This window comes from Seriola dumerili, unplaced genomic scaffold, assembly GCF_002260705.1.
Source record: "Seriola dumerili isolate Sdu_G_001 unplaced genomic scaffold, Sdu_1.0 BDQW01001299.1, whole genome shotgun sequence".
In the NCBI taxonomy this organism is placed as follows: Eukaryota; Metazoa; Chordata; class Actinopteri; order Carangiformes; family Carangidae; genus Seriola; species Seriola dumerili.
In genome coordinates this window covers 1,316,013-1,342,958 of record NW_019175554.1, presented here as the reverse complement: position 1 = coordinate 1,342,958, position 26,946 = coordinate 1,316,013, and the positions used below count along the sequence as shown (strand labels likewise).

Sequence of the window (26,946 nt, the reverse complement as noted above, 5' to 3'; positions counted from 1 at the left end):
AACTGACATATTTTGCTGTTAAGGGGAAAGCAGATCCTAATCTTCTTTTGAATTTCAATTGAAGAGAGAGGATATAAAATTTTACCTACTACCAAGGAAACCAGAAATGAACACCATTGTGAAAGTTTTTTCATTAGCGCATAAACATTTTTGTGTGTTGTATTTATGTCTAGTCAAAAGACGAAAAAAAATGTACTTTCTTTTTCTCTGTATTTCTTCAGTGCAGAGCTGTTTCAGTGTTTCCACGTGGGCAACCTGAGGGCCTGACTTCACTCTTTTTTCCTGTCATATGTGGGATATGCATGAGAGGCCCGACAGACATACAGCTGATATGATCTGATAATATTTCCAGTTCTCTATGCCGTCATCCTGTCTCAGTCTAGTGTGTCCTCAAAGTGTGACATATGTGGCACCACAGGGAAAATTTCAGACAGACATGACACAGATGGAGTTTTTTTGTTTTTTTTTTGCCTTCTTTGGAAGACATATATTTCATTTTCATAATATTACCATCTTTTGTTTCAGACCTAAATCAGCTATTGTTTTACCCAACAACAATATTAAATAATATCTACATAAACACTATGAGCAACAAAGCACAAAGCACAGAGCTCTTTCATTTCCCTTCATCTAAAATTAGTACATTTAAAGGAAGTGTGGGTGGGTTCAGAAGTGGAAAGACCAACGCCACAAACTAGTTCACGCTTCTCAGATTTCTGGTTATTGAAAATATTCGTCTACACTGACTGGTTCCATGAAAACTGATTTTCTACTCTTCATAATGTTAACTTAAATACAGCCAGCACAACAAAATGTCATTTTTTTCATAATTACTGTATGACATTGAGGTTTTGAGGGCTTGTCAGTAACTCCCATACAATTTATTATTTTTCGTACATAATAGGTTTGTATTGTAAACTGGCTTCACTGTCTCCAAACAGAAACTAAAGAGAAGTCTCTTGTCTTTGCACCATGTAATGTAAAACACTAAAAACTAGCCTCCCTATTTTTTATATTTTCGGTTGCATATCTTTGCTATGTCCCAGAATCTAAAATTTACCACTGTACCTACAATGTCATGTCTTGAGTCTATTTTGTAAAGTGTTTTACATCCTGCATTCGTGATTTTATTGTGTCTTTTATAGATTCTCCCTCGAGTAAGAGCAAAGTATGCTGAGAAATGGAAACTGAGGAGACTTACTTGAAGGAAACATGTGATACTGCTTATAGGAGGGAATAAACAGAAGGACTTCTTGGGTGAAGGACGGTACCGCTGGCGACATGACCAGGTCCTGAAAGCTATAGCGGATTCCATCTGCAGTGGGATTAGCCACAGCAAGAGCCTTCGCCCAGTAAAGAGCACCACCTTTGTCAGAGCTGGGAGAAGTCAGCGCCAGCTGCCCGGAACCCCTCCTCTGGCCTGTTAGCAACGGCGCGTGATTGGGAACTGTCAGTTGATCTAGGCAAGCAGTTGAAGTTCCCTGAAGTGGTTGTGTGATGGACCCCTGTTCCGTCATCAGCTTTCAGGCTATGTTGTTGTGTTTTCATCTTGATTGTTAATTTGTCTGCAGGTGATTCGTGGGCGGAGGTGCCAATCTGTAGTTGAAGACACCTGGGCCCGATGCCGCCACTACTATAAAGCCCCGGCTTCATTCAACCAGATCTCTCTCTCTCACCGCATTCATTTTTCCCAGCGTTGCTGTCTTTTGTTTTTATACATCCAACACTTTCACACACACACATTGCCTTTCACTCACACACTCACGTACATTCACCACAGATTTACTGATGTTCACTTCCCACCGTATTTTGCGTTGTTTAGGTGTTGATTTTGTCTTTTGTTAAATAAATTTATCCTTATTGTTCATCTTGGTCTGCGTTTCCCTCCTTGTGTGTCACGGCCTTAGAGCCGGGTCATGACAGTTGCCAAAACAACACTAAGACCAGACATTGTGCTTACCTCAGTGGCCTCCAAGCAGGTGATCCTCTTGGAGCTCACAGTGCCTTGGGAGGACTGGATGGAGGAGGCTAATGAGAGGAAGAGGGCGAAGTATTCTCAGCTGCTGGAGGAATGCTGGAGCAATGGGTGGCGAGCGATATGCCAACCCATTGAAGTGGGATGTCGAGGGTTTGTGGGCCAATCCTTCTGCAGGGCCTACAAGATGCTTGGCATCACAGGGGCCAGCCAACGAAGGGCCATCAAGTTAGCCACTGATGCAGCAGAAGTGGCATCAAGGTGGCTGTGGATCAGGAGGTGTGAGGCGTGGCATGTAGGGCAGTAGCGCTACCTGGACACAAGCTGGGGCCTGATCAACCCTGGCTGGGTCGCCTAGGGGAGGGGGTCTGATTGTTGAAAGACCCGAAACCCCCTGTGATCCTAGGTTACATCACTGATGATGTGTCCAGGTGCACCAATGGTGTATCTAAGAAACAACTTGATTAGATTTAGTGTTGTCCTCTATAATGTCCTAATTTATATTTGCAGTAGGTGTCATAGTGCCCCAGAGACTTGATTCACGTGTTCTGGACATACCCTTACCTATCCATTTACTAGGCAAGTAGTTTGAATATATTATGCAAAGTCACAGGCAGAATCTTGAGACCAAGCTATTGGGCTGCTGTTTTTTTATTCACAGAACATTAAATTAAAGAATATTATAGCATTTGCATTAATATTGGCAAGAAGAAAAAATTGATTAAAGTGGAAATGACCAGCCCCTTGAAAGTCATCCCTCTGGCTTTAAGACCTGATAAAGTTTATGAATCTTGACAAAATAAAATTTGCCCTGAGAGATTCTGCTCACAAATTTGATTCCACTTGAGATCATATGATGCAATACTTTTATTATATTAAGAGTCATCCAGACTGTGTATGAAGGGATTCATTTATTTATGTATCTGTAATGTATTATCATTATTTGGTACATCAATACTAACAGTGGGGGAGGGGGCTTGAAGAGATGGCAGGAAAAACATGGAAATTAGGTTATTGTAATTAGGTTATTGTAACGTAATGTATGTAATTAAAAAAGGAAAAACTTTACTTGAAATATATGAAATGTAGTTGCAATAGTCTAGTATGTATGGACATACATCAGAAAGAAATAATTTAAGAAAGAAAAAGAATTAGTAAACAGTACAATCATAAAGTTGCTGGTTTTGTAAGCTCAAAGTACACTGCTCAAAAAAATTAAGGGAACACTTAATCATCACATAACACCAAGGCAGTTAAACTTCAGGGATATCAATCTGTCCATTTAGGAAGCACATGTGATTGTGAATCAATTTCACGTGCTTTGGTGCAAATGAAAGTGACAACATGTGCAATGGAGAGGCAAAAGCAAGACAACCCCCAGAAAGGGAATGGTTTTGCGTGTGGTGGCCACAGACAATTGCTCTCTCCTGATCCTTCCTGACTGATTCCTCTCTAGTTTTGTGTTTTGCCAGTGTCCTTGTCACTACTGGTAGCATGAGGGGGTACCTGCAGCCCCGTCAGGTTGCACAGGTAGTCCAGCTCCTCCAGGATGGCACATCCATATGTGCAGACAGTCAGTGCCAGTGTCAAGAGCATGGAGGAGATACCAGGAGACTGGCCATTACACAAGGAGAGCTGGACAGGGCTGTAGAAGGGAATCAACCCAGCAGCAGGACAGGTACCTGCTCCTTTGTGTGAGGAGGAACAGGAGGAGCACTGCCAGAGCCCTACATAATGATCCATGAGGGTGGCATGAGGGCCAGACGTCCTCTAGTGGTACCTGTGCTCACAGCCCAGCACCGTCCAGCTCGATTGGCATTCGCCAGAGAACACCAGAATTGTCAGGTCCGCCACTGGCGCCCCGTTCTCTTCACAGATAAGAGCAGGTTCACACTGAGGACATGTGACACGCATGAAAGAGCCTGGAGACACCATGGTGAAAGGTATGCTGCCTGTAACATCATCCAGCAAAACTGGTTTGGCGGTACGTCAGTGATGTTCTGGGGAGGCATATCCTTGGGGGGGTCGCACAGACCTCCATGTCATAGCCAATGGTACCTTGATTGCTGTTAGGTATTGGGATGAAATCCTCAGAGCAGTTGTCAGACCTTATGCTGGTGCAGGGGGCCCTGGGATCCCCCTGGTTCAGGACAATGCCCGGCCTCATGTGGCCAGAGTGTGTAGGCAGTTCCTGGATGACGAAGGCATTGATGCCATTGGCTGGCCCTCACATTCCCCTGACCTAAATCCAATTGAGCACCTATGGGGCGCTATGTATCAGTACATCCAAGGCAGCTGAGCACCCCCACAGACTGTCCAGGAGCTCACTGATGCCCTGATCACGGTCTGGGAGGAGATCCCCGAAGACCCCATCCACTGACTCATCAGGAGCATGCCCAGACGTTGTCAGGAGTGCATACGCACATGGGAGGGCCTATTGAGTCACATTATGAGTTGTCATGATGAAATTCACACAAGTTGGATCAGCCTGTGATTTAAAATTTTTACTTTGATTTTCTGTGTGATTGTGAATCCAGCCCTCAATGGATTGATGATTTTGGTTCCATTGAGCATTGTTACGTCATTTTGTTCTCAACAAATTGTACAATGTACATCAGTAAAGATTGTCAACTTGAATACTTCGTTCATCAAGATCCAATGTGTGATATCAGTGTTCCCTTAATTTTTTTTGAACATTCACACATTGAATGTCACACAATGTGTCAAAGTTTTCCACATCACAAGAACATCAGTCTCTAAATTAATGTGAAATTTGTATTGTATTTGATTTCTTTCAAATATTGTCAAAATCAATAACAATATATTTACATTCATATTATGAACCTAATATGCTTTGAAATAATGACGTTTTGTAACTTTGATTTCATGGAAATTTGTTGTCACGAAAACATTTCAACTGCGTCTGTTCGTGTTTCAGAGTTAATTTGATAAATTTCTGCATGTTTGAAAGAGATTAGTTAAAAATAAGTAAAGCAAGTTTATTACTTTGTTGGTTTTTTTCTCCCTTTAGTTAATTGGTACTTAGCTACCAACCATCATAGCATTTTTATCTATTAAACCAAATGAGGGGACAGCATCGAGCAACTTTCACACATAAGCAAAAAATATTTGGGATCCTCACATGTATTCCAGAAACCACATGTAACCATAAGAAATGTGTAAATCTATCAAAAAATATTGAATGGCCTTTATCGCTGTGGAATGAATAAATAGTTGACAACTACTGATAAATAAATTCCACAGTAAAATTGAAGCAACTGTAGTATCATGAACATGTGTATAAACTATTAATTTGGTTTGTCTGTTTTCTCCAACACACAAGTGACAAGCAGCAATATCAGTCAAAATATAATTGCTTCACATTAAAACATGTGTTTATAGATGGGTAACCAACCAAGCTTGAGTTCTGAAAATCTGTTTGTCATTGTGTACTTCTGTGAAATTATGTTGTGTATGAAATAGTCTCATTCTTCAATTAAGGTTAAATATTTAGTCGCTTTGTAATTAACTGATTAATAGTCATATCCATGGATCAAAGGCAGTGCTAACTGCAAAACAGATACAAATAAACAATGAAATTGCAGTTATGTTTTTCTAAATATATAAATTGATTAATGAACAAAGACAAGTTGATAGTAATAAAAAGTGAAACTGTAGTGTTAATTTTTTATCAGTTTGTATTCATACAGTTTGAATTAGCTTCAAAGTGAGTGATTAAGGAATTGATCTTATAAAAACTGCTTAAAATTTTCTGTTTCAGGAGACAGCAGACACACACGTGAAAGATACATTTCAGTACTAATCAAATGTCATCAATGTGTCAGACGCAACGATAAAATCTCCTAGAATGACTGAAGCAATTGTCTAATTTCCTTTAAAACTGCTTATGTATTAAGAGTCAAATCATGTCTCAGTCCAGTCACACAAAAATGACTTATTAGATTTACTGTTTACCAAATAAGCAGCATTGCCATCTACTGGTGAATGTCAGCTATTGTATGATAATGTCATCAATACAAAAACCTCATATAGGATGTCTCTTCAAAGTCATCAAAGCAATCAATGACATAAGAGCCTCCTTTAACAAAAAAATCAAAAATATTCAAAAAAATAATTAGATTATTTAAATTTGCTTATTGACAACAAATTCCATGCCAAGACTAAAACCAAAAAACTATTATTGTGTGTAGCTAAAGCCAGAACTATTAATAACACATCAGTGAACCACACTGTTGCACTGGGTGACATATTCCTTCACCACCATGAAAATGGCCACTGTAGTTAATTTTGAGTTGAGAGCACACTCACCATCCTGCTGCATTAAATAATTGTAGCGCACCAAATCTGTGTCTAAAAATGTATGTATTCCTTTTTGAATAACGTATATTAAAAACTACAGTGCTCCACTGTTTTAGGAAGTATATATTTGTGACCTGTTTATGTTTTCAGGAGAGAAGTGACGGCGCTTGGGGCTGAAGAGCAACAGACTGGCGGGGAAGTCAAAAATTATTAAGAGACAAGGGTTTGATGACAATAACAAAAACTGAATATTGCCAGCCTTCTAGTATGAAATTACAGCTGTAATTTCAATTCAATTACAGCTGTAATTTCAAGAAAAAGTATGTGAACCCTTTGGAATGACCTGGTTTTCTGTATTAATTATCATAAAATGTGATCTGATCTTCATCTACGTCTTACAAGTATAGAGTAAACAAACACAATGTGCTTAAGATAATATCACACAATTGTAATCTGTGGAACACACCTATTAAACATTAACAGTGCTGGTAAATTTAAAAACTGGTCAGACCTGCCTTGGCACCAGTAACCCCAAACAATGACTTCTGGTAGCTGCGGATCAGACTTGGACAACATTCATGAGGATTTTGGACCATTCTTCCTTACAGAACTGCTTCACCTCAGCCATATTCTTAGGATATCTGAACTCTATTGAAGCCATTCCACCACCTCTCTGTTGGTTTAGTATTAGGCAGATGACACAACAATATACAGAAAACTTGTTATGTCCAAAAGTTAACAACACATGGTAGCCTTCTAATGTCTGAAGGTTAGCAGCTAACTGAAATTTCCAAAAGTAGCAGATAATACTAGCCTTATAAGGTCCAAAATTTCAAACTTTGGCAGCTAATGCTAGATTTATAATGTCCAAATATTAGAACTTTGGTGGCTCTTTATAATGTCCAAAGCTTAGACATTATGCAGCTAATGCTCCCTGTGTGATGTCTGATTGTTAGTGACACTGCATAACTTAGCTTCATGCTAGCCTAGCAATAAAGTAATAATGCTAGCCTTGTAAAGTTTAGGAGGACCTAAGGCTATCATTATCATTGTAATGTCCAAAAGTTTACAGTTAATGTCACTCACACACACAGTGACCCTAACTGTATATATATATAGATATACTATATATGCAGGAGTTAAAAAAGGGGATGGCAGCCAAACACTTCCCTTTTTTTATGCTCTTGCTGATGTGCTGATGAGTTATACTGTGGGGGCGGTCAAAAGTTTAATATGTTAATGAATATTTGTATGATTTTAAGATATTCTAAACATTGTTTAAACAATGATAATTGTTTGTACTGTTGATGTTTACTGATGAAATTAACTATTTGTCATTTAAACTTTTTAGGTGAGATTGACTCAGGACTATATAAGCAGTTGTTCCTTCCCAGCAGAGAGAAGGATGGCTGTGAAAGCTTTGTATTACTTAATGCAAAGGACTTTAACATCACCATAGCTTTGACTTTGTGACACCCAAAGATAATAAAGATATTGAATTTTCTTTTTCATTTTAACAGGAAATTTGATGTTTAATGGCAAAACTTAGCAGATAATGTATCTTTGATTTTTTTTTTCCAATTCCATCTTAATATTAGATTGTTGGTCACCAAATTACCAGGTAATGTTAATGATGTTTTTCATTTTATCTACACTAACCAAAACAATAAATGCAACACTTTTGTTTTTATTCCCATTTTTCAAGAATTGAAATAAAAGATCTAAGATTTTTCTATACACATAATGTATAGTGTGGGGGATAGTGGCTCAGAAAATGAGTCACTATCTGGTCTGACCACCATTTGCCTCATACAGTGCAACACTTCTCCTTTGCACAGAGTTGATCAGGTTGTTGACTGTGGCCAGGGCATCCCAAACCTGCTCAATGGTTGACATGTGTAGTATGCATGCAATGCAAGACCCGGGTTTGTTTTCCACTTCCAAGTATTGTGTACAGAGCCGTGAAACATGCATTATCATGCTGCAACGTAAAGCAATGGGGGCGAATGAATAGCACAACAATGGGCCTCAGGATCTCGTCGCTGCATCTCTGTCTATTCAAATTGCCATCAATAAAATGCACCTGTGTTTGTTGTCTGTAGCTTATACCTGCCCATACCATAACCCCTCTACCAATATGGGCGACTGTGTCCACAACGTTGACATTAGCAAACCACACACCCACACAATGCCATACAACACTGTCATGCCATCTACCTGGTACAGTGAAACCAGGATTCATCTATGAAATGCCAGACACCATCATAGGTGATTATTTGCCCACTCAGGTCACCTAAGATGACAAGCTGCAGTAAAGTCAAGGTGCGGAGGACTTTGGCTGGCATGGGTACATGTGGCCTGAGGTTGTGAGGCTGGTCTGATGAAGTGCCACATTCTTGAAAGCGACATTGGAGACGGCTTAGGGTAGTGAAATGATCATTCACGTCACGGGCAACAGCTCTCGTGGACATTAAGCATGCCAATCGCATACTTCAAAACATGCAACATCTATGGCATTGTGTTGTGTGATAAAACTACATATTTTAAAGTGGCCTTTGATTGTGACCAGCCCAAGGCACACCTGTGCAATAATCATACTGTGTAATCCGCATGTGATCCAATCCATATGGATGGATTATCTTGGCAAAAAATCTAAGATCATTTATCAAAATGGGAGTAAAAACAAAAGTGTTGCATTTATATTTTTGTTCAGTATAAATATCATACTTAATGACCAATTTAGCAGCAACCGTTGCTGACATTTTTTCATGTTGTGTTCACTTTAGAAACATTATGATGTTTTTTTCTTATTCCCTTTCTACTAATGTTTTTGGTAGGCAATGTTGGCAGGAAACATAATAATCATTGTTTAATTTCACATGAATATAAAATTTGTGATGGCTAGAATTAACAGCTAATGTTAGTCACTGCTGTGCTTTCCATTGACAATGGAATTGTGGAGGCAAAACATAGCAGGTAGAGTTAATGAAAAGTTTTCAGTTTCACAGGAAATTTGATGTTCAAGGGTCCAACTTAGCACATACATCTTTGATTTTTTTTTTCCAATTTTATCTTATTATAGGATTATTGACATTTTGATTATGTTTTTAATTTTATGTACACATTAGATTTGTGTTGGAATTCAAAATATTACATATTAACTAGATGTTATAATTTATGGCCAATTTAGGAGCTAAAGTTAGGGTTAGACATCTTTTCATTTTGCAATCATTTAAGAAGCATTATTTGTCATTTATTTTCTTGTTACCTTGCTACAAATGTTTTCAGTTGACAACGTTGGCAGGTAACATAATTGTGACTGTTTCATTTCACATCAATATTAAATTTGTGATGGCCATAATTAGCAGCATAATTTTTTCATTTTACCTTGACATTAGATTATTGGAGGCCAATGTCAGCAGCTAAAGTTATTGAAAGTCATTTTCATTTTAATAGGAAATCTATGTTCAATGGCCGAACGTAGAAGGTCTTTTTATCTTCTCATTGGATTGTGCATCACTAAATTAGAAGCTAATGAAATTATATTTTTATTTTATCTGAACGTTAGACTTGTTGTCAAACCTAGCAGCTAATATTACTGAAAATATTATTTTTTATTTTTACCTAATGTTAGTAGGAAACATTGGCAGGTAACGTAATTGTCATTGTTTCATTTCACATAAACATTGAATTTGTGATAGCCAGAATTAGCAACTGTAAGCTTCACTTTTTCGTTTTCCACTGACATTAGAGTTGTGGAGGCCAAACTTATAGGCTTAATTATTTAGCTGGACAATAGCTGAGCAAGATAACGAATGAACCAGCAGCTCAGTCAGAGTAACCCAACCAGCTGTTCAGCTGCAAATTAACTTCTTACAATCTCTTTCACCCAGCATTAGCAACTCAACAATGTGTTTACATAAACAACCCAGCACTTTTTGTTTGTTATACTAGATTGTGCTTGTTCATTATTGTAACTACTTCACTTAGATGAAGATCTGACCATATTTTAAGACAAATTTATACACAAATGCAGTCCAAAGAATTGATTTCATTTATGTTACCGATGTACATGACTATTCATCATTTTAGGTGAAAAGCAGTGCTACAGGGCACTTCAAATAGCCTTAATACCTAAACAGCAGCCACAATTATAAGACCAGCATCATGGTAAAGTGATTGCAGTATTTTTAGCAACCAAAATGTATGTTGTGCCCGAGTGGGGTTTGATATACAGACTTCTATGTTGAGAGGCAGCTGCTCTAATAGCTGACTTACAGCCTCTGCAAAAACCCAAGCACATACTTCTAACCAAACACCATGCACCAGTGTGAGCTGAATACTACATGAAGTTGTGTTGAATCAACCAACTACAATTATCAGGACAGAGTTTTGGTGCCAGTAGCATCTTTATCAACCAACAAGAAAGTTGGCAACATTGACTAGCTTAGCTGCAGTTTAGAGAGCTGTCCAGCTAAACTGGAACTTGGGGTATAAACCTCAGCTGTGTGCTAAACTTGATGATGTGTCAAAACAAGTAGTTTCGCTAAACTGTGGTTAAAACCCAGCGTATAAGCTGCCCAACGCAAGGACATCAGACAACCTCAAAATCATGTAACACACTGGAAGTGGCATTACTACACAACTTACGCTTACGTGAAGTCTTGTTATGAAAGTAATGAAAAAACAATTGTCCAAAATTTACAACTTTAGTTTGATTATATATAGTGATTAAACGCTGTTCAAATTATGGAAGAATGTGTAAATTGAAAAAAGGGAAAATTGAAGAAAACCTTCAGTTTGACATTGCTTTAGAGGGTTAGACCTCTGTAACTATAACTCCTGTGGGTTCATGTTCTATATTTTGAGATAGGGGAGGCTTGTGGCTACTTTTTAATGTATTATGTGTGTGTTGGAATTCTGGAAAAACTGGAATTTAGTTATAAAATTTTGTCCAACATTCAAAGCCAGTTTCTCAGTCTTAATAGTGCATCTGCTAGTCTTTATAGATTCCTGCAGACTTAAAAATTACCATATCAAAAAATAAATGAATAAATAAAGCAAATATGGGCCCAATTCCAGTCCGGCCCCTACACACTCCCCCTACACACTCCCCCTCCCCACTCTGTTTGTGTATTCCCATGGAGGCTCCGCCACATATAAATGTCGTTCCAAACTAATGACCCTTAAGTAGGATTGGGTTATAAAGTCCTCCAACACTGATTCTGCATCAATGCAGGCTTACAAACAACACTCCCAGAGGAGAACAGCATCACCTTAGGTTCAGGATGGATGAAAAGCCACACCTATAAAATCTGAGTTCTGAGTCATAAATTACCTCAAACAGACATTTGACTGTTTGACTGACAAAATTAGAGGTTACATTGTAATGTGGAATGAACATGTCGCTGTGTACCTGATAAAACAGGACGTGTTTTGTTTGTTTTTTTTACTTCGACAACTATGGAAAAAACAAGCATCTAATCAGATTAAGATGGCAAACGAAAAAAATGCTCTACAAAAAAGAAATGCGACCAAAGACGGAGTGAATTTTTATTTATTCAATTAATAATTTTCCTTTCACAAGCTCACTATGCCATGAATGTGATAAGTGCCATCTCACTGTCCACAAACCTAAATCTTTGTCAATAATGTGTATAAGCATATCTTTAGATAATTATTGATTTAATTACAATATCCTGTCTGAAATATATAATCAAAAATCCTTTCAATGCTTTCCAGCTTTGAACTTTTTCCCCACTGTGAGAAATGTTATGTCAATTTAATGTATAACTTTGTTTAATTACACAGAGCAGTTGATAAAATTGGTTTGCACAGAGGGAAATGCTTTTTATTGGCTGAAAAATATGATCGAAACTAAAGTTCCTGATGTGTGTAGATATGTTCATAGGAAGGAGTGTGTTGCAATCATACAGAAGAGAGAGAGAGAGAGAGAGAGAGAGAGAGAGAGAGAGAGAGAGAGAGAGAGCTCTTAAACAGCCAGTAGACACACCTTTTTTCTTTATCTCCTGCTCTGCTTCTCCTACACACAAGGCAAATAAAGGAGGTAAGAAGCAAATTCTTTAAATTAACAAGGCATGGATTCTTTAAAGCGCGTTTCCTAAACTTCTTGGCTACTGTTGATTCTAGAAGTTTGAAGTTTATGAACTTTTAATCATAGAACCACAACTGTTATCAGTGACCTCGGCACAGGTTAGCGCTGCTACCGTGTGGAGATCAAAGGAGGAGTGTTTGCATGCATGCTGTTTTCATTCCAGCTACTCACAAATAGGCCCAGTCTAGATGTGTATTCAGGCAGAGCCCTGGGGCAGCAGTGGCTGCAGGAAAAAATCCTTTCTCAGATTCTTTTCTCTTTAACCATTACTGCTAATACAACACCTGACACAATTACTGTGTATGTCAATGTATATTTTGACACTGTGGGAACTAAACTCCAATTTCAGTAGAAAAAGCTGGTCTTTCCATGGTTAACCATTAAATAGTATTAAGTTAGGGTTAGGGTTTGGGGGTAAGCATGTATGGTTAAGGTCAGTCTCCAGCAAAATAATATAAATATATATATAAAATAAGTCAATGTTAATTGATAACAACAATCGTGTCACAGATTCCATTGCTGCACTCATTAAAACTTACTATTTTAGCAAGTTTATATATGTTTAAGGTTGAGAAGGAGAAGAGTTCTCAGGAATGAAACTAAACTGAGTAAGGAAGGAAGTATCTGTAGTCATATTGGTGTAGGATGTGGACATCATATCTGTGAAGCTGACACGTGAAAACCATATTCATATACAGTGATGCATGTTGCGCATTATCCTTATAAATAGATAGGCATTTTACATTTCTGGAGAAAATTCAAAAGAGAAATACAGCCATGTAATGCGTGCATCTGTGATATCAAATCAATGTTTCCTGTCTTTCAGATCACCTCAATTGCTAATATGAATGCTACACAGTTTCCTGTTCATGCAGTAAACCAGCCTCTAACTAGCCCCAACAACTTCAGCAGCTCTTGGCAAGCAGAGACAATCAGGGGAGTCCAAATTGCAGCTACCCTGCTCATCTTCCTGGTGAGAAAATCCTCTATGGCTCCAGAGCCAGCCTGTGCCATCAATATTATACACTGCCATTGCACAGAGGGCTGCAAACATTGAGGCTGTGTAATGATATACAATAATAGTTGGAATCATCTGTTGGTTATGGGGTTTTGGGGCCATGGGTGAGCATAGCCTACTATGTTGCTGTTAACATTCATTTAATGAATAGCTGTGGGTGCAGTGATTTCCTGGAGTCTGGCCAACAAATGAGGGCAAACAGGGTTTCCCTATGTTTAAAGTCTTTATGCTAAGCTAAGCTAACCGCCTCCTGGCTGTATTTTCTTATTTATTTGACAGAGTGGTACTGATCTTCTCATCTAACTCTGCAAGAAAGCAAATGAGCATATTCCCCAAAGTCAAATTATTGCTTTAAAATTCTGTCATTCAAATGTAATTGCCAGCTGGTTCTCTTGGCTCCTCAAGGTGGGGATACCTCTGAATGGACTGGTGGTTTGGGCACTTGGATTGCGGAGTCATCGTCACCTGGTGCGCAGAGGCAGCAATGAAGAAACGCGTGCTGCCAGCAGTTTCCGTATTTATGTCCTGAACCTGGCCCTGGCTGACCTGGTGTTGCTCCTGCGTACCCCTCTCATGTTGGGCTATATCGCTCACAATTACAGTTGGCCGTTTGGCCATGGCTTCTGCCACCTGATCATGTTCCTGAGAGGCCTGGGGTTGTATGCCTCAGCTTTCCTCCTTTGTGCTGTGGCCCTAGAGCGATGCCTGTGTCTGCTGAAGCCTCTGTGGGCTCGACTGCGACGGCCCTCCTGGGCTGTTCCTCTGGCCTGTGGCATCTTATGGCTGTTAGCCACCATCCTGTCTGTCCCTTACTTCCACAGTGCAGTACTGACAGAATATAACGGGACATACCAGTGCAGAGAGAGTGGGAAGTTTAACATGGGGTTGTTTCTCACAGAGACAATGGCAGGTTTCATCTTACCCCTGTTGGTGTTCCTGGGAAGTAATGTGGCTGTCTTACTCACCATTCAGCAAGCAGTGCCTCCAACACCCACCTCCTCCACACCTTCAACTGCCCGCAGGATGACCAGGATGTACCACGTGCTCTTTTTTACCATGCTCCTCTTCCTCACCTGCTGGGTGCCCTATTTTGTTTGTCGGTTCCTGCGCGCCTTGGCCGACGAACGACCTGATTGGACCAAGATGTATCAGGGAGCATTGACAGGCACATACATATCTCTGTACCTGGTGTACATCAAGAGTGCTCTTAATCCTGTGTTGTATGTGTTTGCTGCCCGAGGCTTAGGCCGTGCTATCAGAGCTTCAGTTGTCTCCACTATCGAACGACTTTTCAATGATGACTCCACAGAGTCCGTACGCAGGAAGTCACTTAAGAACTCACAGATGTAGCTGAGAGGTCAACAATGTTTTTAAATTTTAAATAGCTTTTATATATCAAAAATATAAATGCTATTCATCTTTGAAAATGGAAGATGTCAAATATTACTTTTGGTTGGTTGATTGCTCCATTTGCACAAATTGCCCAACACCCCCCCACACCCACCCCCACCCCAAAAAAAGTGAGCTGGGTAAATAAAATAGAGAAACGTTTAAGGAGTCAAGTCACTGTAAAGTGCTGTAGGCCAGTAGTTTTCAAATTTGTCTGAAAGCCACAGCAGATAGAGAAATAGGCGGAGCTCATCTCAACACGCAGATATGTAATCCTGTTGACTGACTTGCCTATAACTTAAAGTGATCAAAGTTGAATCATAGTTTGACTGCACCCACTTCTGCCATTTCACCATGTAACAAACCCTTTCTGACAGGAGATTCCCTCCAGCGGGGATCCTTGGCATGAAAATGTTTAATTTAAAGGCTTGGATAGATTCTGGCAGAAACCATGTTTTCAACATTTCAAAGAAATACAGCTCAACTCCCATGATTTGTCAGGCAGATCATTAAGTGTGAAAACTATGGCACAACAGTGAAGTGCAGAAGGACAAAAACACATCTCACCAAACAGTGAAGGAGGCTAGGTTTCTCTACTGTCAGGGAAGAACAAGAAGATACATGGCCAGTAAAACTAGATGACTGAAGGCTCTAAAAATGCCACTTTGTTGCGACACGCTGAAGGCAGTGTCATAATTGGCATAAAAATTAATTCATGAATCATCTTGTCTACGGGACGTAGGAAACACCTTCTTGGTAAATAACAAACCAAAGTCCACACATTCTTAATGTCACAGTTTCCAGGCCCCAGAGTAACCATTGTTGTTTGTGTGTACCATCTCAGTATGGTCCAAGGAACTGATACTCTGTTAATTCATGCATGGGATTTCCATGTTAAAATAAGTCCTATCTGGTGCTATTTGCACCTATTCATTAACCCACTGAATGTATGTCTGTAAGCTCTTAGAGGACTGAAGCTCAAAATAATGAGCAGAAAGTAAATATGTTGCAGGATCATTATTATATTGTGAATGTACCGCATCCATAACTGGACTTGATTTCTGCAAAGATGGCTTCACCATTGTCTGTTGATATATAAGCACAACTATTCTTTCATTGTTATAGAGAGATAAAACTGTAATTAATGGTAGCACTTTACATTTATTTTCTGTGTACATTAAAACATGAATAAAAAAAGTCAAAATCTTTAAATCGTATCCATTTAATTAATTAATTTAATTACATACGGCACAGTCTCAGCAGACGTGCTTATAAGTATGTGTTTTCTGAAGAGTTCTACAGCATGCAGAATTTCAATCATAAACAATCAGGCTTTATTTACAAGTATAGGATGTCTTTAATGAAATGTTTTGTTTTGGTGTTTGGGCTTAAATTATGACAGAAGTTGGAACTTTCTTTCCACCAAAAGAATGTATCCACAGTGTAACCATCAACTCAATTTTTAATGTTCACACTTAACTGAATGCTGTTAAAAAAAAAAAAAAAAACAGAAGGCAGAAAACTAGAGAAGAGACAAGGAGCAACATTTTGCAGAGTGCGAATGCCAGTTTTCTGCATTTCCAACAGAAAGCTGATGTTTTTTTTTTTTCATATTTTACTTTCTTACATGATTTTTCTTTGCTGGGTTCACACAATTGCCATCTTTAGTACTATATTACTATTATTGGTCTCAGATATACATACACATAGTGGCTGCAATTTTCAGGCTGAATTTGCTTATTGCAAATGTCCCACAACCATAAAAAGTAGAACAAAGTCACTATGACCAAGTAATGTTTCGCCATACAGCAAAACTGCAATGAATGTGTGCACACCACTTAGAACTGTAAACTTCCCTTTAAAAAAAAAAAAAAAAAGGGAAGAGATTTGTCTAGATTCCGTCTGAACAAAGGTACACCACTGACTCAGGTGAGGTTAGGGCTGAAAAGCTGATCAACATGTTTGTGTGCATGTACAAGCAGCACCTGGGCATCATGGATAGCTTCTGATTTCTGCAGAATTTCTCCCAGTTTTCGGGCAGTAGTCTCAGAGTCACTGTCTTGTACAGTTTTTCTCATCCAAGTCTGAGGAAAAGAGAAAATATTTAGCCCTACTGTATGATTTTGTGTGTGTGCGTTTCTGGCAAATGTGTAGTAACAAAATGTTGTCTGAAACTAAAAGAAAAACAAAGATTTGACCTGTAGTTGAAAAGATCAACTCAGACAATATAATGTTCTCTCTGTGCCTTGCATAAGACAGATGTCAATTTTTTTTTATGCAACATTACAAAGAAGTTGCAACATGGAGAACATGTTCAGACTTTCCTGTTACATTGCAATGGAACAGCCAACTCAGACATTTTCAGATCTTATTCAGAAAAAAAAAGAACAATCTGAATGCGTTAAATAGTATGCAATTGTGCAATAGGGGCAAGTCAAGCACATACTAGATATTGTGGAAGTGTTTTGTGCACCACTTACACTTACCTCTAATGTTGTTTCATCTTTGTGTGGAAAGTGAAGAGGAAGGTTGAGAACTGCTTGCTCAGTTATCTGTAAGCACTGTGTGAACAAAGACAGGAAGAAAGATTCTGCATAAGTAGAATTTAATGTCTTTATCTCTTGATCTAATTGTTGAGGAAAACAAAATACTTGAGTGAAAATCTCTGCTTTGGTGTGGTTCAATACTCTTTTTTTAACTGAAGACTGACATTTCCTGTACCTTCTGCTAAGACTCATTTTCTCAAGAACAAGCTTATTATGACAGACTCCACAAAACAGCCACATTTCACCATGTTGTTCGACCGAAAAGACATGTCCAGACTCACATATGTCAAACTGGTTGATATTTGTGTGGAGAAATGCAGTCTACCACTTCTGTTTCTGGGTCACCTCAATTCTGATGTCTGTGGTAATAAAATGGCCCATCGAATAAGTAAAATCTCAAACACAGTTGACAGATTTAGCTTTGGTGCATTTTTACGCCAGAATATTTCTCATGCAAACATATTCAAAAACATATAACTTTACACATAAAGTCTGCATATTTGAGTGTAGAGAAACTGATTTGTTGAATAGGTACAGTAGACCAGGAGAGTGATGGACTAATGGTAAACCAAACCAATCATTTGGTATTTTATCCTGTTAAACATTTGTGTTTCCTGCCTGAAAATGAAAACATGACGTTAAATAGCTTTTAACTAGACCAAAAAAAACTAAGTTTCTAGGGAACACACACATTTTGTGATGGGTACATTTTTATTTTTGTATGCTTGCATGAGGGTTTTGCACCTCTTTAGCTTTCTCCTCCTCTTCCTCCACCTGGTCCCTCAGTGTGCTGCATGTGTGCTGTAAAGAGGTGGTCTGCTCCTCTGCACTCTCCAGAGCACGGACCACTGCCCTCAAGTCTTCCTGGAAACCCATACGACACAACAAAATGTAACACACAGATGCTACAGACACCACAGACACCACTTCCTTTGATATATTATAGATAAATAATCCACTGACACACACATACTTTATGCTATTTTCATGGGACTTGCACTACAGAGTAGCTACAGAAGCAGATTAAATACATTTCAAAACATGTAATTGCTTGTTGGATTACCTTGCTGTTTATTTTGTTTAGAGCTGCAGCTAAATTATTATTTTAAATGTTGAATGATCTGCTGATAGTGAATTTAATAATCAGTTCATCACTTACTCTACAAAATGCCGCAACATTGTGAAAAATGTCCACTGCAAGGTAACATTGGATATCAAATTGCTTATTTTGTCCAACCAACAGGTATAAAGAATAAAGCAACAAATGTTTGCTTTGCTTAAGAAATTATAAATGGATCATCAAAAATGTTGCTAATTAATTTAATATCACAACTAATTGTTTAAACATGTAATAATTTCAATACTAACCGCAAAGTAAAACTAATCCAACAGATTCAATTTTGAAATCATCACAGTTAAACAACAACAGTCTGGCTGTTCCTCCCTCCTCAGACTACAGTGTTTTTCACCTTCAGTGTGTCCAGAGTCTTCTTTCCAACTACTGACTTCTTGGTCTCCTCCTGGTTGCGGTGAGATGAACGCGCCAAATTGTTTTGTTTCTGCACTGGAACTTTGAGCTGTGCACACTGAGCAAGGAACCTAAACATTTGGAAAATAAATGAGCAAAAAAGAAAAACAAAACAAAGTGCAACTGAGACAATCCTTGACAATCAAAGTTTTTTTTCTGTTCTTTACTTTGAAACAATGATATTTAAATCAATACTAGAAGGTCAGATTGAGGAGAAGGGTTGGGTGATCATTTGATTCATTTATCAATTTTCACTGGAATCGGAATAATATGATAATTCATCATGTCATCTTTTTACAAAATTATGTGATGATCAATGATCCAAAGCAAATTGTAACAAAAGAAGTGAATGAGATTTGTTTTACATCTGATTAGAGTTTTGTTCAATGTAATTCGTAACAGTTGAACACAGTTGGATTATCAAATATATAACCATTGGAAAGAAAGTTCATGCCATTTATTTACATCTTAATTTCTGACTTTCTGCTCACCTGTTTTTCATTATGTTCAGATGTTCCTGGCTCTCTTTCTTCTCTGTCCGCCTCAAAGCAAGAGTTGCTCTGTTAACACAAGAAAAAAAAAAGTTCTTACAAAGCTGATTTTGGCTATTGTTTACTTGCTGTACCTGAAGTGCCTTCAAGTTTGGTCAGGGGGAACAATGTATACCAAGCTTAAATGTACAGATACAGTTGTATGCAAAAGTTTGGGCACCGCCAGGCAAATCACATATTTTGCTCATTTTTTAAACAAAAAGAAGTGAAAACAACCTCTGCAGCAAACAGACATTAAAACGCTTTTCTTTAAATGCTAATGCAATGTTACTTTTTATTTCATGAACTTAAAAAACTGGGGGGGGGGGGCGAACAAAGCAGTAATTAGTGCATGCACTAAGGTTTGGGCACCCTAATACGTTACTACTTAGTAACCCCCCACACCCTTTGAGAGATATCACAGCTTGTAAGGAATTTTGTAACCAGCTAAGAGTCTTTCTGTTCTTTCTCCTGCTCTTCCTGCTGATCACTTAAAGTTCTGAGATCATTTTTGGCTGGCTTACTCAAAACAGCACATTTTAGATCTTCCCACGGATTTTCAATGATAATGAAGTCAGGGGACTGTGAGGGATGTTCCAAAATAGTGGGTTTTGAGGTCTACTTTGTATTACTAAGCCAGCCACTTTTCAGTTTCTTGGCCCACGACTTATTTTTTAAGTTTGTAAAGTAAAAACTAACACTGCATTATCATTTTAAGAATGGGTAATTTTTGATGTCAGTTTGCTGCAGGGGTTGTTTTCACTTCAAAAACCATCAAAATAAACTTTTGTATATTGTATAACATTGTATGTCAGAACATACAGTATATGCCAAAATAAGAAAATTATAATATTAAAAGTGAAAACAAAAGCCTTACATATAATAAAAGTGTTAAGCTGTGAAACTCACAGTACTGACAGGTCCATTATGTTCTCCAGAGCAGTGACGGAGGACCGCGGTACCAGCACCCAGTTTTCCTGCCCTTTGGCTTTTTTGGCTTTCTTTGGTGCTGAAGAAGAGCCCTCGGCTATTCGGGACACAGGCAGCAGCAACACAAGAAAAACAGTGCGTGAACACGGAGTGGTTAGTTTGGTTAGTGGACAGTGTGCTCCACCATTATCCCTGCATGACCTCATATTTTTTACATTTGAAGAAGCATTTGAAGAAGTAGGACACCGTGCAGAAAGAGGCTGCTCTAACCTTTCCTCTTCTGTACTGGTTTTGGGTCGGTGCTCTTGCCGCTGTTGTTGACACTGAGCTCCAGGTCCTGAAGTAAAAAATATTATTATGCGTTTAGAGTAGGTTAACCACAAACTGACAGGACAACGCAGACATAGAGTCAACATTTACATCATCTTACCTCGTGCACTGTTTCTTGTTGTTTCGTCGTCTCGTCGGTTTTTTTCTTCTTTTTTAAGTTTGGTGTTTTTGATGCCGCCCGGTTAGAACCTCGTATGGGTTTCATATCTGCTAGCTAGTTAACGATAATTTAAGCGTAATCAAAAAGGTAATGTAACGTCTGGCTACGCTGACGTAAATAAACCAACACTAGTAAAGCAACAACAAACTGGTGCTTTCTCTGTATAAATAAAGACCTATGGTTATGTAATGATGTCATACACATCTACACGTAGAGTCGCAAACTATACAGATAGCTAACATTTGTCGGCTGCCGAGCTACTTTTTCGCGCTGCTGTTTTCGAACAGTTCAGCCCACAACACGCATGCTTCAAATTTGGGAAGAAAAATTCCCGGAGTTGCGCTTGTCAGGCAGCTGTTCCTCCCCCGTGTGTCTAAACTCAAGTTACCAGTGCTAAAAAAAAAAAATGATATGGAGGCTTGATAGTCTACGCTGAAATAAGAAGTAGTTACGGCAACGTATCGGCAAACACACTTTCCTCCCAAGAACAGAAGTATAAACGCAACGCTAGGTCGCAAACGCTACCTGTGAGTATAGGAACAGGGCACAAAACACGCACTCATGTAGCTTGAAGCCATTTTAGGAAATGGTAACATTTCAGACACTCGGCATAATATAACAAAGACTTAAAACTTTTGAACACAATATGTGTATATATTTTGTAGATGCACAAAATGATTAGATATATCAGAGGTCCATGCATGAAGTAAAAATCTTCTGCAGTTGTTCACGTTGAAACCGCTAAATCAAAGAACCTCTAATCGGTACTGTCTCTGGCTAAATTGACCGCTGCAGCCAGCACGCATGTTCAAAACTTCACTTTGAATGCGAGCCGTCTCTGTTTTCAGCTCTCGACTTACTTGTTCAATTTTCATTGAACAAGTTGAATAATGGAACAAACTGACGCTGAAACTGGTGCGCTGAATTGAATTGCACGTCTTCATTCAATGAGACAATAACAAACGTAAAGCGTTAACAGCGTTTAGACAACATCAGCTAGTGAACGAGCTCACAAACGTCGATATATATTTGCACAAGTAGGACAATGAAATTAGGCAATACCCCCTAAACTGGCATTTTTCATTAAACAACGTGAACAACTGCAGAAGAATTATACGTCCAGATTCATGCAGATGTGCTGTCAAAACCCAAAAGGAAATGTACTTCTTCAATGTTACACATTAGAAAATGTTAAAAATCTACAAACTAACAAAGAAAATGTTCATGTTTATTTCAAACCCATCTCTGAATAAGACGTAAGTGTAATGATCTGCAGCAAATGACAGGGTGCTGTATGTAGTGGTATGACCACCGTCTCGAGCGACAGCCATGGAAAGCCATCATTCCTTCAGAGCTGTGACTGGTTGTGACTGTGGTTGGCAGCCTCTTCTAAACACATTTATAGCTGTTACATTTTTTTTTTTTTGGTTTGTTTTGATGTTCTTTTGTCTTTATTATATTTCTTATTACATACATACGTTTTATTTATTTATTTTGTTTTTTGATCAGTAAATCTGTAGTAAATACTGTACAATTAACTATTTTGTTTTTCATTTGTTATTAATTCTTTCACATCGATCTTTTTTGTTGTTGATTAGACAGAAATACAATATTGTCACACAATATTTGAGTCACCATGTCAAACTGAAATACATAATCTAGTTTTTTTTTTTTTTTTTAAACAGATAAAGAAAAGAAAGTTCCACAAACGGTCAAATTCACAAATATGTTTCCATAAAAAAAAAAAAAAAAAAAAAGATTCCCCACACATGGTCTCCAAAATTTTGGTTGCCTCTTCAACAGTGTAGTCTGGATAGTGTCACAGTATGACATTGTGTCTGTCAAACCCTTCCTGGGAGGTGAAATTTGCCTGTGAAGCGTCCATGGTTGTGCAGATCAAATGGACTGATAGCCTTCCTGATACCCAGCATGTTGCCCTGCGCTATCATCTTAAAGGTCCAGGGATTCTGGTTGTTCTGCTCCATATCAGCCTGTTTCTTTTGCAGGGCTGCTAGGCTCTCTCTGCTCATTACCTGAAATAAATAAGTAGTAAAAAAAAAGATTGTAACACATACAGTAGATACTGGGGGGGGGGACTGAGAGGAGTGCAATAGTTTGAAATTATAAACTAAAAGTTTTATTGCATTTATTGTTATATGTTTGCATCTCATTCATCTAGGCAATCTATTCATTGCACTGAATTGGCTTCATTAGAGCTTTCTACGCAAATTATTAGAAGTAAACTGGAATTCCACAGGGATCCAAACCTGGTCTACTTTCTTCACTTTACATACATAATCAGCTTTCCGATCATTGGGTACACCTAGATAAAACTAATAAGTCTAATAGAACAGCCCTAAACAAACCCAACCTTCTTGAAGGTTAAAATGTTCAATTCTTGATTAAAATGCTTTACAAAGGTGTTGCGGTGCCAACTGAGTGTAAATGATTTACCAAACCAAATGTAGTCATCACTCAGTACTCAAACTACATTGAGTGAAACTCTTTCAGAATATATTACATTTATTAGAACAGCAACTGGAAAAGTATATATTGTATCTGTCATCTCACCTTGGCAGGGAAGGGTAGCTTCTTTGCCACTTCAGTCAAGATATGCTCAACCTCCCCCAGCTCCACCTTTCCTCCCACCTCCACGATGAAACGACCATAGCGGACAGGTGTCACATAGTGGTCGATGGCTCCCTTCCCCCCACCCATGCGCTGACCCAGGCCTTTACGTGTAATTGGCTTATATGGGGCATTGATGCGCCAGCGGGCAAATGTAGTCCGGGAATCCATCTTGCGGTTGACGGTTAGACGCATCATTTCTATGTGACCCCAATGGAGGTAGCCTCCTCCCATGGCCTGAGTGTCAGAGAGTGAGACAGAGAAAGAGGAAAACATCATGCTCTGATTAACCACTTCGTATTTTTCACCTGGCATGAGTATAGAGTTAGAATGTGTGTGAGGGAAAAGGCTAATTGGAAAGATAATGCTGTTGATAATTTCCCTAAGACATAAATGGTCGTAAATGCTACTGTTTTTGACACAAGAATGGATAATATTTTAAGTCAAATTATATATTTGAATCACTACACTTCTCATGTAGAGTGAGTCATCTTCTATTTTGCATAAATGTAAAACTAAAGTAAGAGGTTTCGGTATAATTCTGTCCTGGAAAAAAGAAATGTCAAAGCACTTTATACTTGTATCCTGTTTAGACTGTGACATATGTAACAGTTGGTATTATGAGTCTGGTAATACACAGTTACTGAAGGTTTCATATTAAAGATAAGTTTTTAGAAATACTGCAGGTAATTTAATCTTCCTAGACTTTAACAGTGTTTACACAAAATAAATGCACTCACCACAATAGCATACTGTCCTGTAGTGAAGGCATTTGCTGCCTTAGCTTGGCCTTGGATATCGCGCAGCTTCTTCATTTCTTTCCTAGCCCTTTTAAGGTTAGGAACCTTGTTCATAAACTTCAGTTTGGGTTTCTCTGGCAGCACCACATCTTCAGAAAATTAAAAAAATGAAAACAAGGATGAAGAATCACGAAAACCACATTAAGATACTTTCAAGCAAACATGTCTCCTTGCACAAAGATTCAAAGAATCCAAAGACAAGACCAATTTTAAAGGCCTGTGAACTCTCTACACTGTGCTTTCTTTCCCAGAACTGTATACATGACTACATATAACAATGTTATGCAAATAAGACATAAACAAAAAAATTATTAAAAATTGATTTAAAACATCACAACAAATAAATGATAAGATGATGAATGATTACCACTGTAGTCTGGAGGGATTTCATACGTTTTAAATCCAGCAGCTAGGACCTTTAAATGGTTGTACAAAGGACCTGTGGAATAAACAGCAGTGGACACATGTTGACATGTTTGGTAAAAAAAATAAATCAGCCTAATACAGAGTGATCAAAATTTACTGCTAATAAATCAAATTTCTGAATGTAAACAAACCTCTCTTCAAGCCAACAGCATAAAACTCTATAGTTATTTTCTGATTTACATGATTCTAACTTTTGCTTGTGCTTGTTTGAGACTGTTGTTCCTATGCCTTCACATATAAAATGGTTGGTTGGTTATAAAATTGTTGGTCAGCTTTGTCAACAAGTAAAGTCAATTGCTCCTTCCTATTTTCAGTCTCTCTGTGCACTTGTCCTGCTATCACCTTGTTATCACCAGTATGTCACCCTGTACCTGTTTTAAACCACATTCTTGCATGTCTTCTATTGAGGCCTTACAATTATTGTATCAGTGATTCATGATTTTACTTTAATTATGAGTTGATTGCTCTGTGTATTATTTGCTACTGTGTTGTATTTGACAACTTAGCATACCTGTACAGTAGACTACGTATTATCTATCTATTACACTTTCCTTTATACTATCGTTCTGCATGTTTACATTACACTTAAGTCACTGTTTTAATTGTATGTTGTTTTTCAGGGTGACTATGGTACATCCGTCCAGAGATTACAAGTCAAAACATCCTTTCAGCTAACTCTGAGATTAACACCAGTGGGGGTTTTTTTTGCAATGTGCACTGTACTTGTTAAATAAACCAATAAATAAATATATACATCATATACAATAAAGACTTATAAAATTCACTATAACGTTAACGTTACCTTGTTGGTGACCGGGGGCTTTACAGATACCGGTCAATCCGCCGACAGCAGCCTTGACGAATGAAAACATCTTGCTAACCTTGAAATGGGGCACTATAAATACCAAACTGACACTTCGTGTGTTCGATATAGGAGCATTTTAGGTGGTTGACTAATGAAATTGTTGTGGACACCACGCTCTGTACAAGGTCGCTGCCATTGCTGTAGATTTGACTTCCTCCAGTGTTCCGCCAGAAGAAGAGACACTTCCTGTACGAGTGTTTTTCACTATAAAAATGGTTCCGCTCACAGATGTCACTGGGGCCAAAAATTCACTATTTCTGATGTGTGCACGAGACAATGGGAGTTTCCATATAATTTATTTTTAAGGGATAAAGTGTTGTCCCCATTTTCTTTTATGATTCGTAATGTATAAGGTAAAACGTATCTGCTGTAAACAAAAGGTTTCATTTGTACTGAAGTATAATTTCTCATGGAGGGCTCCTTTTATCATTCTTCCCAAGCTGCAATATAGTGTTTTCTGTCCATATTCTATTCAACGGCAGTAAGTCATTTTGCTTTTTTCATGTCAGCCTCATTCCATTGAGTGCTTCTTCTACTAGATATTTTTGTCCAGCTGGAGGAGGCTGAAGTTTTCTGTCCATGTTCATTAAGTTCTTCTTGGCTATGTAAGAAATATAAAGACCTCACCTGATGTCTTGTTGTTAGATGCTCCAATGTTAATGTCCAGATCAGTAATAACATAGCATATCCAGTAGGCTATTTGTCGTTCAGAAAGACAACAATATCAACGAAGGCAATTACAGTTTATTAAAATTAAAGCACATGGGAACAGGGCTAACCTTGAAGTGGGACAGGACTTTAGCTCTTATGATCCTGTAGAATTAATTTGGAAATACTTTTTTAAAAATCTTTAGAAATGTGTTTATCTGCTCATAATTTTCTTCTTTCTTCTTATCAGCTGTTTTCCAACCTCTCAAATAACAGATGTAGCCAGTATTTAACAGAAATGTGGTTTTATTTGCCAAAATGTTTGCTGATTCAACAAGCAGGCCTTCTAAACAACTGATAATATATTTTCTGCTAACAATCAAATTTCCCAAAAACATACACATCGGCATTACTGCCCTGTGCATGATATGTCATTCTAGGACATGTGTTGATGGGTCTCCTCCGGTGACAGATGGATACAACACGTGATAAAAACAGCACATGAATGAAAAAGGACTATGCCATGAGTGATCTGTGGCTGGTCCATCCAAAGTTCTGTTTTTCCTCTCCTCTTTCTTATCTCTCTCTTTTTGTCTCACACACAGGACACTGACCAAACCAGATGAACTTTTGGGTCTTATGTTGACACAGCTGATAAAACACAAGTGCTGTCTACTTTTACTTCTATTTAAAAATTAACCATGAATACAAAACATACAGTATAGAGGAGTGTGGTGA

At 38.2% G+C, this 26,946-nt stretch overlaps 3 protein-coding genes across 3 annotated transcripts; 1 reads left to right on the top strand and 2 right to left on the bottom strand.

The window, feature by feature from the left end:
- The first annotated feature begins 12,314 nt into the window (after window positions 1–12,314).
- On the top strand, window positions 12,315–15,999 carry LOC111238424 (C3a anaphylatoxin chemotactic receptor-like). Its single transcript, XM_022767914.1, has 3 exons — window positions 12,315–12,362; window positions 13,237–13,383; window positions 13,834–15,999. Exons 2-3 carry the CDS (start codon window positions 13,255–13,257, stop codon window positions 14,776–14,778), a joined length of 1,074 nt encoding a protein of 357 aa, XP_022623635.1. The 5' UTR covers window positions 12,315–12,362; window positions 13,237–13,254; the 3' UTR covers window positions 14,779–15,999.
- Window positions 16,000–16,052: 53 nt separating this feature from the next.
- cenpq (centromere protein Q) lies at window positions 16,053–21,248 on the bottom strand. The gene is made up of 8 exons (XM_022767913.1): window positions 20,782–21,248; window positions 20,622–20,688; window positions 20,331–20,448; window positions 19,383–19,451; window positions 18,833–18,962; window positions 18,108–18,227; window positions 17,304–17,378; window positions 16,053–16,901 (listed from the first exon to the last, which is right to left on the bottom strand). The coding sequence occupies exons 1-8, from the start codon at window positions 20,884–20,886 to the stop codon at window positions 16,743–16,745; spliced, it is 843 nt and encodes a 280-aa protein (XP_022623634.1). The 5' UTR covers window positions 20,887–21,248; the 3' UTR covers window positions 16,053–16,742.
- Window positions 21,249–21,761: 513 nt separating this feature from the next.
- mrpl16 (mitochondrial ribosomal protein L16) lies at window positions 21,762–25,714 on the bottom strand. Its single transcript, XM_022767866.1, has 5 exons — window positions 25,498–25,714; window positions 24,637–24,708; window positions 24,210–24,358; window positions 23,413–23,706; window positions 21,762–22,874 (listed from the first exon to the last, which is right to left on the bottom strand). Exons 1-5 carry the CDS (start codon window positions 25,565–25,567, stop codon window positions 22,683–22,685), a joined length of 777 nt encoding a protein of 258 aa, XP_022623587.1. The 5' UTR covers window positions 25,568–25,714; the 3' UTR covers window positions 21,762–22,682.
- Window positions 25,715–26,946: the final 1,232 nt, after the last annotated feature.

Bases quoted from the DNA above. Each gene is read 5' to 3' on its own strand.
- LOC111238424 (XM_022767914.1), top strand. From the start codon at position 13,255: ATGAATGCTACACAGTTTCCTGTTCATGCAGTAAACCAGCCTCTAACT. The intron at 13,384-13,833 runs GTGAGAAAATCC...TGGCTCCTCAAG, and splicing joins CTACCCTGCTCATCTTCCTG to GTGGGGATACCTCTGAATGG.
- cenpq (XM_022767913.1), bottom strand. From the start codon at position 20,886: ATGAAACCCATACGAGGTTCTAACCGGGCGGCATCAAAAACACCAAAC. The intron at 20,449-20,621 runs GTTAGAGCAGCC...TGTCCCGAATAG, and splicing joins ACCAGTACAGAAGAGGAAAG to CCGAGGGCTCTTCTTCAGCA. The intron at 17,379-18,107 runs GTGCAAAACCCT...TTGTTCACACAG, and splicing joins AGGAGGAGAAAGCTAAAGAG to TGCTTACAGATAACTGAGCA.
- mrpl16 (XM_022767866.1), bottom strand. From the start codon at position 25,567: ATGTTTTCATTCGTCAAGGCTGCTGTCGGCGGATTGACCGGTATCTGT. The intron at 24,359-24,636 runs GTAATCATTCAT...AATTTTCTGAAG, and splicing joins AATCCCTCCAGACTACAGTG to ATGTGGTGCTGCCAGAGAAA. The intron at 23,707-24,209 runs GTGAGTGCATTT...TCTGACACTCAG, and splicing joins CAGGACAGTATGCTATTGTG to GCCATGGGAGGAGGCTACCT.